This window comes from Silurus meridionalis, chromosome 15, assembly GCF_014805685.1.
Source record: "Silurus meridionalis isolate SWU-2019-XX chromosome 15, ASM1480568v1, whole genome shotgun sequence".
Classification (NCBI taxonomy): Eukaryota; Metazoa; Chordata; class Actinopteri; order Siluriformes; family Siluridae; genus Silurus; species Silurus meridionalis.
In genome coordinates this window covers 20,533,833-20,548,331 of record NC_060898.1, presented here as the reverse complement: position 1 = coordinate 20,548,331, position 14,499 = coordinate 20,533,833, and the positions used below count along the sequence as shown (strand labels likewise).

Genomic DNA, 14,499 nt, shown 5'->3' with positions numbered 1-14,499 from the left:
TTCAGCAGCGCACTGCAGCAGAGCAGCACAGAGCACGCAGGCGGACACAGCGCCAGGTTTCTCTCCGATTCACGTCTCCTGTCGGCTGGTTGAAATCAAATTGACGTTATTTTCCGAGCGTGTAACCCGAGTTTCCTTTAAATATCAGTTTTTTTAGGAGACTTTTTTTCAAAGACTTCTGATCTGTCACCAATCCTCACAGGATGCGCGCAAAGACTCTGGAGAAGATGTCCAAGATGTCCAACATGTCATCCCCCAGCAGCAGCAGCAGCGCTTCCAAATGTTCCGTACACTGTTTCCAGACTGCGTGTGGTTTGGTTTTGTCCGTATTCTCAGTGATCTTTTGTGTAGTCATCACCTTGAGGACTTCTCACCTGGAGCACAGGATGCAGTTTCTGGAAAGAGAGCGTCTTTCGGTCTTGAGCTCTGCACCTCCATCAGTGCAGGCGAACATCTCTCTGTGGGATGCGATAGAAAAACTCGTGCAGAAGGTGAGCTAGAAAAGTTCAGATTTTCACGGTGATGGAGAACGTAAGCATGGAGACTGCACTAACCCTAGATAAAGAGTAAAATGTACCCTCTGAGATATATATATATATATATATATATATATAGACATGCTAAACACTATCATATTGTATCTTCAGGTGGCAAAAGTACAATGTAGACATTTAGGGCAAATAAAACAGGCTTTGCATATTTACATTACCAATTAAATATTTAATCAATCCCACCTTAAAAAATAAAGAAAGAAAGAAAGAAAGAAAGAAATAAATAAATTAGGTCCATTTCCTCTTTTAAATCTTATACAAACAAGCTTGTTCCAGTGACAGGTCCCTTCAACATCTATGATCACTCGCTATCAAATATGTTTTATTGCCCTTAATAAAACAGATCAACACAGAATTTGAAATAATTAGAATTCTTAAATGTAAAGTATACACGTTACTGTAAATTAATCTATCAATTTATTGCCCACCTGTATCAATGTTGCTTTAAGTCTTTTTATTTCGTATTGTATAACTGAAATAGATTCACGCATCCTACTGGTATTTTAGTAGTGTACAGATATAGCCTCTGGAATGGACCCCACCTTTAATGTTAGTATACATGGCCAGAATCAGGTATATCAGGTGTACAAGTAATTGTATCTCAGTTGTAAAGTGATATGTTAAAGATTTATTTTATTAAATAATACCGATATATAAATATGAATCATTCATTGCCTAAATCTGTGCTAATAGCATAGCGGTGTATTAAAAGTTATTAATAAGAGATGTAGCTTTTTTTTTTTAAATTTTCCACCAAGAGAACACATTCAAACAAAGTTGAATGTTTTGTATAGGGTGACTTATTGGGGTTATTCAGGTTGGGATCAAAACCATGCCAATGACTATCAGCAATATTAAAATAGCAGCTTTATAATGGTGTTTGTGATTTCCAGTAAATTAAAACAATTAAAAAAAAAATCTCAAACCATCTGGTTCTGCTTCACAGACCCTGTTTTGAGGCCTGGCCACCATACCAAACCATGGCCTTAGGGCATCAGAATCACCATGAGAACACCAGAGACCAGATATTATATTAACCGTCAACATGGCAGCAACACTTGCGATGTATTAGTGTTGTGTGTTGCTGGGATAAATGTATCGGGTGAAGAAATGGTGCTTTGATTTTCAGTCAATGCAAGTCCATCATCCAATTTGACGCTAGTGATTAGCATATTTAAAGGATGCAAAAAAGAAACAATCTGTAAACTTTTAACAAGCTAATATAGTGTAGTTAAATGGGCAATGGGTGTTCATTGCCTCGGGTGAGCTCTAATCAGCACCTGTATACCTGTATATTATAGATTTAACTAATGAAATAAAAAAACAAAAAACAAACACAAGACCATAACATTAATATTTGCATGTTGAGAAGCACATTAGTCCCCTTTTTTGTAAGCTCCAGTCTTCTGAAAGGCTTTCCACTAGATTATAGAGTGTGACTGTAGGTATTGCTGCTTATTCAGCTAGCATTAGTGAGTTTAGGAGATGATATCAGGTGAGGATGACTGAGAAAATCCTGTTCATCCCAGAGGCGTTCAGTAGAGTTAAAGTCAGAGCTCTATGCAGGACAATGTCAGTTCTCCAGGACACTCCAGTTCTCTGATTCTAACCTTGGGAAACCTTGTGTTATTGGAGCTTGCATTGTGCACAGCTGCATTGTCATGTGGATTAGGGTTGAGCCCCTTAGTTCCAGTGAAGGGAAATTGACTGTAATATCCTATACTTCGGTGAAGGAGAACTGATGAAGCAACATGGCGTGTTTTCCACCTCGCAGAGTTCACCAACACCACCCAGACCCGAGATGGAGATTTAAACTCCTTACTGCTGAATATCTGAATCACTGGCTGTCTATTAAGATTGATAATGGATGGATGGATGGATGGATGGATCACTTTATTCATCGCTGAGGGAAAATCACACATTACAGCAGCAGAGGATAGATAGATAGATAGATAGATAGATAGATAGATAGATAGATAGATAGATAGATAGATAGATAGATAGATAGATAGATAGATAGATAGATAGATGTCTATCCGTCTGTCTGTCTGGGTGTGATCATCAGGTGTCCATACATGTTTGGCCTTATAATGTAGACATTGACACACAAAAAACTGCTTTTTGAAATCTAATGAATGTGCAATCATTGCTGCAGAGACTCATGGAGGAAGCGCCTAGACTCCGTACACCAAGAGAAGTAGGCCAAGACTGCTCTTGCCCCCCAGGTAAGTCCCTCTTACAAGTTCATCTCCTCCTGAAACATACAGGATCTTCATGTGTCTACAGGACAGAGTGCCCTGTCTCTGGCTAGAAGAGTTTATAATGAATACAGACATTTAAAGAGAATTGTGTGTAATGAAGCATGTAATAATCTCAGGTTAGAAACTGTCTCCAATTAATTAGTAATTCAGTATTACGCCATTTTCCAGAACTTTAGAGTTTTTGTCATCAACCAATGCTGTGCCTTAGAGCCGTGACTTCTGCTTCCGTTAAGATGACGCAGATGTGTCCTTGGTCGTTCCCAAACGTGTGCATCCAGCTTCTTAGTGGCTCTCTTCCTGATTTGCACAGCTGAGTGACAACATTTCTGCAACCGCAAACCGAATACATCTCATGGACGTCTAGTAGTTTAAAGGCAGCCGACATGTGGAAGTCATAAAGCCGAAAATGTGGTTCTTTCTTTCCTTAGATTGACTGACAGACATGGTATGTTGTGTAACCTCAGCCATACACAGTATCTGGATATCAACAGAAGTGTTTGAGAGGGACAGAGTGTTTAACCCTGTGTTGGGTTGTGTGATTTTTTTAAATTTAATTTTCTGGGAATATGTCTCCCTAGAGACAGTAGCAGGTTTGAAAGGGTTATGACCACAACAGAAGTGTCAAAATTGGCATTTTCATGAAGGCCTGAAGGGCCATAAACCAGGTTATATGTTTTGTAACATGTTGTAAGCGCATCGTGAGATGATCATGGCTGTTAGTCATTCATTCAATCATCTTTGGTGAGTGCCTTTTTCTTGTCAGGGTCACAGTAAAGCCTGAGGGGCTCACGGCAGGGACACACCCTTAATTTGTTGAGAAGACCAGAGAACCCCGGAGGAAATCCACATGGAAACAATTCCAAATCGAAACACTTTGAAAGTCCACCCAGACAGCAGGGATCAAACTGGGGTCTTTGCTACTTCCGTGCCACCCTTGATTTTTTTTACCTTTATAAAAGTGTATCTTAAGGAAACATAGCAAATCTTTAAAATACGGTCAGCACACGGTTTGCATGTGCACACTGCCAGAGGGGTATTTGAGTACGGACCATAACTAACCAAGGACAGGTGAGTTTCTTCAAAGTGCTATAGACATGAGATCACTTCATAATGTTAGACAGAGCTTTCTAATTATGCAATCTGTACAAACTCCAGAGCATTTTTTACATTTTTTTGGACTTGGCAGAAAAATATTTTCTTACAGTGATAAGGATTTTAGAGCCTCCAAGTTTCAATTTGATGGAAAATGTGAGACAGTCACATTGTGATCTCTAAACAACAACTGTTGTTAAAACAGGTAACTTACTAGCGAAAGCCACTCTGCTACTGTTAAATAAATCAAATGCTAGCAAATTTCACTTAGATTTAATGGCATTTTCTTATTTCCTTGAAGCAAACTATACAGATAACAGGATATATACTGTACTATACAGTGCATGCAGCTGCCAGTTTTATGAAAAACACCACTGGTGTTCTTGGTGCCCATTCAAGAACCGCAACTGATCTTTATAATCCAACAAAATCGAAATCATAATGTCAGGCATGAAATTACCCAATCGTGCTTTTGGGAAACAGGGCCCAGGGCAGGACTGAACGATATATTTTGCACATTTTTGAAGCCTAGCGTTCTTGTAATGCCATTTGTTGGCAATTTTCGCTCACTATCAACTAAATCGCCCTCATTGTTATCTACCAGTTTGACTGGATTAAAGTTGAAGCATGAAAATGCTTTGAAGACCGTAGTGAGTTTCCAATATATTCCTCTCTCGTGTATTTTTAGGCATTAACGCTCGCAATTCTGGAAATGTAACCCCACTCGATAAAATGGTTTATGCTTCCAAATGGGCTGAATGGTTTATAAAATGAAAATGCTCCCTGCATATCCTTGACAACTGCATTCTTACCTGTTAGATGATCTGCCATCGTCTTTGGAGTCAAATGCACAACATTTCTTGACATCTTTCCATTTAGGAGATGGATTGCACTATTTCAGATTGAATTATTTTAAATTAAAACAATAGTTTTATTAACTGTTAATTATGAGACTCTTTGCTAAACATTATTTTTACAAGACGAAACAAAAGAGCCACCTACAACCCTCAGTGAAGACTTTTTACTTACTGCTTAACAAACCTCATTTGGTGGCAGTTATGTTGTGAAAGGGATGCTTACAGTTTACAGCCGCACTGCAAGTCCACCTGGGGCATTTTTAGTGCTTCCTTAGTTTTTATTGCCTCAAAATATTTTTCCTCTCAAGGCACTGCTGATATCTATTGTATGGAAAACAAATAGAAATGGGCTTCATAGGAAACACTTGGGACGGAAGCGGGTGTCTGTCTCTTTGCAGCTCTTGACTAGGTTAATTGGAGTCAGAATGTGAACGTCTCTGGGATTTTTCTGAGTGTCTTTGTGGAGCATTTCCGCCTCTCTGCTATCAAAAAAGTGGTGACTCAGGGCTGTGTTGACGGACTCGTGATGAGGGTAACTCAGGGCAATATTCTTGAATTGCCAACAAACATGAATGGAAGTCCATCGCTTTAGTAGCCTTCCATTCAAAAGAACTATGAAAGCACTTGAATAAGTAGTAGCCCTTATAAAATGAACTAATGACCAATGCATTGAAGCAAGCCCACCACTTAATCATTGGCTTCCTCAGGATCCTGACTGAAAATGCAGTGTTCTCTTTCAAATCTCCAGCTTTGTTCCTGAAAATGGGTTCCGATTTGTTTTCCGCTTCTTGAATATACCCTTCCGTCATACTGTCGGGCCATGTTCAGAAGAGCAAGATAATGAACTTTAACAGAGTATCGAAACCACAAACCATAATGGCCACTGTGCAGCTTATTTATTGCTCTGTGGCTGAGAAACAGTGACATTGGTATGTAAGTCATTAGATCCTTTTAGAATTATAATACACAATATCCATCACAATATATAGGTTTTTTAAAGAAAAATACTGCAAAAATTAGGAAAGAAGAATGTAAAATTTCCAAAATTAAAGCAATTTAAAGGCAGGATAATGTCAATCAGTGTATATATATTTTTTTTTCCAGTTATTTACCAGTCCAGTTTGAGTGAACCTGTACCCTGAGTAAACTCAGATTCCTGCTCTTGACTGATGGTCATATATGCTCTGAGATAACCTTCTGCTTACCCTGGTTGTAAATAGTGATTATTTGCATTACTGTATACTTCTTGTCAGCTTAACCCAGTGTGCCCTTCAGCAGCTTGCTGAATGTTTTTTGTTATTTGCACCATTCTGTATACAGATCAGCAGCTTCTGAAATACTAAATCCAGCCATCTGGTACCAAAGGCCATGCCACAGATATCACATATGTTCTCTATTTTGAGACTTTAGCACACAATAGCTGCAAAGTAATAAGTGAAGTCTCTTAAATTGGGATTTCTAAAGATGTGCATCGATAGTGATAGTCCTCATTATAGTTTTTTTCATTAAAATATTCTTCCTCATGTTTAATGTTTAGTGAAATATAATTAGTCAATGCAGAGCTCGCCTGAGAATCATGTCTTTGCACGTTCTTTCTTTCTTTTTTTCATACTGGCCCCATATTAATAGATACCACATTGACGGAAAGTGGTGGAAAGTACAAAAGCATACTTTAGTGATTATGGAGAAGTGTTTTCACTCTACAACCTGAAAACATGCATTTTCTTCTTTGTTTTTTTATGACCCAGCAAACGGGTTTAATACTTAGTTTTGGACGTGACACAAAGAATATTTGGGTGATCCTGTGAGAGGAAATGAGAGCGCAAGCTGAACGTAGGCCACAGGATAACAGCTAGCTGGATTTAGACGCATACTGGTCTAGTTGTAAGGGCTGCTTTTGGAGCTGTGGTGATCTGCTGGGATAAATGTACCTCCAAAGAATGTAATCTGCCTCGGTTTATTGGCCTACCCATTGAGAAGACTTGTAATCTTTAATACTTCCTCCTTTAAGCTGTCTGGGTCTGAAAAGGTCTCTCGTTCCCTTTGTATGGTTTTCGTGGAAGGAAGACTTGAGACCTTATATAGTGGACTAAATGGCTTGTTTTGAATTGTTATTGTATTAAATGTGTCAGTAGTCTGTGGAATGATTTAACACTTCGCGGTGTACGGTATGCCACCGCTACAAGAATCTTGGATTTCAATCTGATATCTGCTGCAAATTTTGGGAATTTGAGGGTGTTTTTGTTATTCTGGTGTTAGACGAGTTTCCATTGCCAAAAACATTTTATGTGATAATTGAGTGATGGCAAGGATCTCAACAGCTAGCTATTTTCAGACTAACCCCCCTCCTATGCATAAATGCAGCCTAAACCTCTCCAATTATGTTCAATTGACATTGGCCCTGCAGTTGCTTTCTTGTAGCAGTTCGGCAAAACATATCACCTCCATCAAGGTCGAGATAAAACAGCAAATCATAACATTATGGCCACTGTACCACTGGTTTATTGAAAGCATCTGTCAGTAGTTTGCATGCATGCTCTCACCTTTACTTTCTCCTTTATTCCACTGCAACAGTTCTTAATTGATTTGAAGGAACGGTAAGGTATTTATATTGAAAGACATAAGAGTATGTATATGGGAATAATTATAGCATATTAGTTATTACTTAAAAAAAAATTGTATAATGCTTTATTTAATACCTTCTTGGGCCACACCTACACCAACTCTCCAATCAGCCAATTATTTATCAACAAAACTATGCGCAAGAGAATGCAGAAACAGTTCGAGCTTCAAATGATTGTAACATCAAACATAAAAATAGGGGGAAACGAGATCTCAGTAATTTCGACCATGGCATGGTGGTTTTTGCCATACAGACTGGCTTGAGTATTTCAGAGACTGTTGATCTCATGGAATTTTTCCACACATTCTGTGAGTTTATGTTATGAAAAACAATAAAGCATCCAGTGGTTGATGGGCGAAAACATCTTGTTGATGAGAGAGGTCAGTGGAGTATCGCTATAAAGGTTCTAAGTACCAAGAAACCAACCATTTCGGTAATCATTTTTACAGTCGTTGTGGGCAGAAAAGCATGCACATGTCCAACCTTAATGAAGATGGGCTACAATAGAAAAAGCGCCAAGAACCAAGAATCTGAGATCACGTTGGGAACAGGCTAATCAACGGCTATGTCTACACTAATCAGGATAAATTCGAAAAACGGTTTTTCCTTCGAAAAACGATCCGCATCCACACTATCGTTTTTAAACGTTTCCCAAAAATTGCTTATCCACACTGAAACGTCTGAAAACGTCCATGTACTGAGCATGAGCAAACCGTCAAAATGTTTAGACCCGCGTCATTTCCGCCTGCTGTTTATTTACTCTCCGTCTCTTGAAAATGTCGCAGCAATGTCGAGGAAAGGCATCGTCACCTGACTAAAAATGCATCATCGTTTTCGAAAGTTTTCGTTTTCACAGTCCACACTGCAACATGAAAACAGAGTTTAGAAATGTATTCACTTTGGAGAGCATTTTCAATAAGCTGCATTTTTTGTTGACTAAAAATGCTGTCTCAGTGTGGACGGAAGGCCAAAAAAAAAAAACGTGTTTTCAACCAAATTTTTTAGTGGGGACATGGCCATAACTGTGTATAACATAGTTTTCAGAAAATGTTCTGTAATCTTCAAATTCTTTTTAAATTTGAAAGGCAATGTGATCTCAATAAACCGACCGTGTTGTCAGCTTAACAAATCCATTTTCTCTACATAATTACCTGAAGTATAGATTAAGTAAGAGCAATCAGTGAATGATTATTGTTGTAATGTTTTGTATGTGGGTTAAACACCTCTTTAACTGAAGGATATCTGGCACTTTAAATTTTAATGACTTTTTCCTGTACTTTTCATGGCTATCTGCAACGCCGGTACTTACTCATAGTTGTCTTAACCATTTGCTATTTTCACACTAGTTACACGCCGGGAGGGTTTGGCAGGACTGTCTGTATCTTAATTTGATAAACAAGTGTTTAAATGCTCATTAAGCGCTTGCGGTCAGATGAACAGAGCAGACTCTTTAATAGCATGTCTATGCTGTCTGCTCATGATAGCTGACTCAGTTGGGAAAGCTCGGCCTAATTTTATTTGAAAGTCTGAAGATCAGTTTGTGGAGACGAGTCAGCATTATCGCTGTGCAACAACTAATTAATCCTGTTGTGGATTTCTGATGAAATCTCCAGCTTGTACTATTTCTACTCATACATGCACGCAAACCATCGGCGTGCTTCTCTGTCAGAACCACGCCGATGGTTTGCGTGCATGTATGAGTAGAAATAGTCTGATCCTTATACCGTTGTCAGGCCCTTGGCTAATCTTAATTGCAAATCTCCCAGATGCCTCTAGTCAGTAATTTATTTTCTTGCTTCCTCCATCTGTGTGGCAGCATGCCATGTCTCTTCACTATTTCAGTTTCCCACCAGACGGCACTTTCTAGACCTGCATGATCTGCAGGAGGGCAATGGACCTGTGGAGTTTGTTTCCTGAACTGACGCAATGCATGTGATTGAGTATATTTGTTTTCGACACAAACTGAAAGGGCAGAGTTCTGCATGCAGAATTGTAATGCAGTATATGCTTGGTCGAATTTTATATTTCTCAAATCAGTGGTGCATTGTACAAAAGTAGAAATATACTGAATACGATTGGTTTCCGGATCAGGTTATGTAGTCGAAAACTTCATTTACACTTTTTCATGTGTATCATGAAAAGCAAAGGTGTATATATATATATATATATATATATATATATATATATATATATATATATATATATATATATATATATACACACATACTGTATATACATACACACATACATATATACATAGGTTAAAATTGTGAGGGCTTCTGCTCTGAGTATGATACAGTATAGGATCCTAAGATTCCTTTGAGATCCCAGTGAATAAACTGTATTCTTGATGTGATCAAAACTGTTTGTTGGTTCCAGATTTTTTCAGTCTGGAAAATGCTGGTATTTAAATATCATGTTCACCCTCTGAGAAATAGCAGAGACAATGCCTTGTGAAAAAGCTTGTAGAAAATCTTAAGGTGCATTTACCAGTCTGACATGGTCTGCATCAGAGTTAAGTTCAGAGATTTGATAAAGACCAGAGGCGAGCCCAAAAAGTTTGTCCATTTCAAAAGGGATGCTTTTTTCAGTCTTTTTGAGGGAAAACAAACGCACCCTGGTGTGCGCAGGTTTCACATTTCTAGTATTATACCTGCAATATGCTTTATTTTATTTATTTAAATCAAAAAGACATGTCTATAAAGCATAGCCAGAGGGTCTGTGATTTTTATTACAGCAGTTAAATTACAACCAACTAATACAAAACATTAAATTTAGTATTGGGTTCTTATGTTAATAATATATAATTATACAAGTATAGTTGCCTAACAAATGCAATATATTCATAGAAACAGTAAGATTTAAAAGATATTTCTAAGTTTCCCTGTTGCAAAACCCTGGTTTATATTAATAATCGTCACAATCATCAAGTGTTTGTGTCATTGATTATAAATTTCAAGTGGCGAAATAATTTTCTCTCATCTCTAATCCGTTTCACATCATATACATATTGTATTCTTGAAAGAAATAATTGACGTTATGTCTCTACAACAAGACAAACAAGAGGACAAGGGAAGTCTGCAGGTCCGCTGGAAGGGAATTTAGTTCTGTGTGAAGACGATTTTACAGCCTGCGTGCAGTTGTTGAATTTGGATGATGGTAATCTCTTAATTATATGTACTATTGTAGGCACTACTGATGTCTGCTGATAAGATGCCCTCTCCTTTTTATGCCCCTCTTTCCAAATCAACAGTGTGACTATATGTGATTCATGGGGCATGTTTTTGTGATTTTGTTTATTTCTGACATCCTGTTGTGCATTACAATGCCGACCTTGTGGAATTTTACATGAACACGTACGAGAACGGTGATAAAAACGTAGCTTCGTTTTTTTTTATTTTTATGAATGACACCTGATTTTCGTTCTGTTCTTTGTTTCTGTGCTTCATGTTCATTTTCATTTGTATTGGGGCTGATTATACACAATGATAAAATTACACTGAAGATAAAATGGAAGAATCGTAAACTTATCATAAAGATTTATTTACAGGACACTTCCTGGCTTTGAAGAGTCATCTCTCTGGGCTTGGATAACGAAAAGAAAAAAAAAAAAACAATCCCCATGCTCAGTCTGTTCTCTGAACTTTTGCCTCTCTTTGACAATTCCTTCATGCTAATCCAATGTTCCTCTGCTATATTGAGAGGGATGGGTGTGTATTCAATTTGCTGATTATCTCAGACCCGAGTCACGGTGTAGACACATGCCAGGGGCTGTCTTGATGACACTTAGACCCCATGGAGAAGAACAAACTTCCGCTCAGGATGTCCCTCCAGCGCTCATATTGTCTGTGCGCGAAAGCAATTTGTGTGCTTGCGTGTGCCGGGGGAGGGATTGTGAGCACTTGAGTCCCGCCTCAAGGATTTCAGAGGTTCAGGGGCCGGTCATTGTATCACTTTGTTGGTTTAATTCACTCTATTGTCACACCAGCGAACAGATTACAATAAATCGATTAGTGCTCACTATTGCCCTGCTTCCTCTTTCACTTTCTCACACATGGCTTTTATCTGACCAGGGAACACAAAGGCTGGGTTAATCAGAACGTTCTTTTCCAATGACACTGTGGGTTTAGGCTTGGGTACACTTTATCAGTAGAGACAGCGTAACAGATTTTATTGCCTGGAGGAAGTACTTAAAGAGTGAGATGGAAATCAACAAAATAAGGACATGAAAGGGGCATCTCCAAGGCTTCAGTCTAGCCAGTAGTGTTGTCAGGTTTTATTTTGGTCCATGATCGCGTTGTCGGCTTGGACACTGTCGATGCGAAGTAGACTAGGACATAATGGCTTAGCAAAATAACAATTTGAGAGCAGATTTTGGATAAATAAATAAAACCAAAAACACAACAGAAAATCCACAAAAAAAAAAAAAAAGAGAAACCACAGCAAATTCAAAAACACAACAAAACCAAAAACAGAAACACAACAAAAAAGCAAATACATGACCGCAATTTGGAAATGTGACAGCTAAGATAAAAACTCAACAATTTCAAACAGCTAAGCCATTAAAATAAACCATACACAATATACAATATACAGTAGAATTTGTGGTTGGAAAAGTTACTGTGAATACAGAAACATAACAATGTTCTAAATTTAAAAAAAAAAATAAAAAATGTAAGAGAGCATTAACACAACATCAAAACCAACACAACAAACATGACAGCAAAACAAAGCAGAAATAAAACACCAAAAATGAAACCAACTTAAACACCAAGAATGTGATAGAAAGCGAATTTCATGGCATAAATTCAGAAAATAGCAGAAAAAAAAAACTAAACAAAGACAAAACAGCAGATTTAAAAGCACAACAACAATAAATTATGTACCATGACAACAAAACCAAACACATGAAAGCAGCTTCAAAAGCACAACTTTAAAATCAAAACCAAACACACAACCAAACAACAAAACCAAAAACACAAGTTGAACTAAAATCAGAACGGCTACATCTTTATTGAACATTACATGCTTGTTCATGATTGCTTTCAGTCTTCTGCCTTCTCTCAGGCTGACACATGCTGGATCCAATCAACACCCAGCGTCTGACTTTCAGACCTAATCTTTCTGTTTTGACTTCAACTAGATGTTTGGGTTTTTTTATTTCATCAAGTGCTGTAGCGTATTCTGAATTTGTTGTCTTTATTTAACTATGAATTTTCTGTTTTATGCTTTTGGTTTTGCTGTGCTGTTTCTTGATTAATTTTGGTTTATCAATGTGTTTTGCAGCACAATGATTCAGAACTAGAACTTTAATTCTCGTATAATCTCCCATTCCCATCTCACATTTCACTCCCATTCCAATATTCATGAGTTAGCAAAGTCTTGTATAAAATGATGTGTCTCCTTTACCTCAGAGATATCCAAACAAAAGAGATCAAACAAACGAGATAGCAAACAAAAGTATTTTTGCCTATTTGCTAGCGTTGCTCTGTGAAATTTACCAGTCAGACTGTTTTGTTTGCTAAATCCAAGTTTGACTAGCACTGATTCCCAACCCCAGCTAAACAGGCTATAAACAGGCTAGGCAGCAGGTGATATTTTGGTTAATATTGTGTATTTACATGAATTCTGATTCACTCTTTAATGAGCAAACCACACAGCATTAGTTTATCACATGAGCAGAAAAACATATCGAGTATACATGAGTAAGAACGCTAAGAATGATACTTTTTGAAGTTCCCATTTCACATTTAGCCTCCATTTGCTGTTATAATAAACCCCACTCCTTTGGGAAGATGTTCCTACTAGATGTTTGAGTGGGCTTGTGGAGATTTGTGGGAGATTCATTCAGTTAGTAAAGTCAGGTACTGATTTAGTGTTCCAATTCATCCCAAAGGTGTTCAATAGGGTTGAGTTCAGAGTTCAATAGCAGGAGATCTTTAACTCAAACCCATGTAAACCATATCTTCATGGAGTCCAGTTTGTGCACAGGCGCAGGTCGGGAACAGGTTTGGATTTCCAAGTCCAACTGAAATGTAATTTTACAGCACTCAAAGACATCTTATACAATTGTGTTCCTCTAACTTGACGGCTGGAGAATTTAGGTATCCAACTATTTTTGTTCCATAGAGTTCTATCTTGTGATGCTTACATCTAGGTTAAGGAATACTCACATTTAATGTGAGATGCTAAACAGCTGTATAAACATTAAAAATGAAAGAGAACTAATCTGTATTTGTAACGTTTAATGATCAGTCCTGTTTGTTTTTTTGGACTAAACATTCCCATATGCTAAACTGAACTTCTGTTGCCATTGACAAATGAAGAACATGGAACCAAAGAACTGATTCAGATTGTTAATTTAAATGTACGTTCCCTTGGAATGGAATTTTCTTTTAGGTAACTAAATTTGGGCATCGTGAAATGGCACATTCAGGATGGACCTTTTTGTCTGGATGCCTGATTTATATGCTTGCATAGGAAATTAAGCCCAAAATGTAATGTGTGTATAAAAAAAAGACAAACAACAATAAAAGAGCATGTCAAAGGTGCTAATACACCATTATATAACCTAATTTAGACAATTAACCCATACCTCTTACTTCCCATCACCTCTTCATGACCCCTGTGGTCTCCGAGGCTCTATGAGCCACAGCCTAAAATCACACATGGCCTCGGCTCTACCAAAAACTTACAACAGGCCCTGCTTTTTAGTATTCATGCAGTACTTATGAGTGTGTTTGTACGTCTGGGTGTGCATTTTGATATTTATTTGTCAGGGTTTGTTGACCCGCCAGGTATTTTTCCAGCATGCACAGTGAAGCGTAGGACATGAAAACTTTCCAGTCCATCAATTGCACATCCGCTCTCACAAGATTCCATGCTTATTCATAGACTTCCTTGTTTTCTCAGCACTGCTTCATGTTTATACAATATGTGTTGTCTCATGGCTTGTAATTTTTTCACAGAAAGTTTTGGCGCTTTTGGTCTTTATATCGTTTTTCATTGTAACTTGATAAAATCGTAAATCGAAAGGCATGGCCTAGCCCACCCTGGAACCTTAAAGAATAGTGTTAAGTATGGGGTAATATACAGTCATTTGTTAATAATGATCA

At 37.8% G+C, this 14,499-nt stretch overlaps 1 protein-coding gene across 1 annotated transcript in view; it reads left to right on the top strand.

The window, feature by feature from the left end:
- Positions 1-13: 13 nt before the first annotated feature.
- LOC124397971 (collagen alpha-1(XXIII) chain) overlaps positions 14-14,499 on the top strand; it is a 67,620-nt gene continuing 53,134 nt past the window's right edge. Inside the window, exons 1-2 of the mRNA XM_046867898.1 lie at positions 14-491; positions 2,707-2,776. Of these exons, the coding sequence (XP_046723854.1) occupies positions 204-491; positions 2,707-2,776 (358 nt within the window). The 5' untranslated portion in view covers positions 14-203. The remainder of the gene's footprint in view (positions 492-2,706; positions 2,777-14,499) is intronic.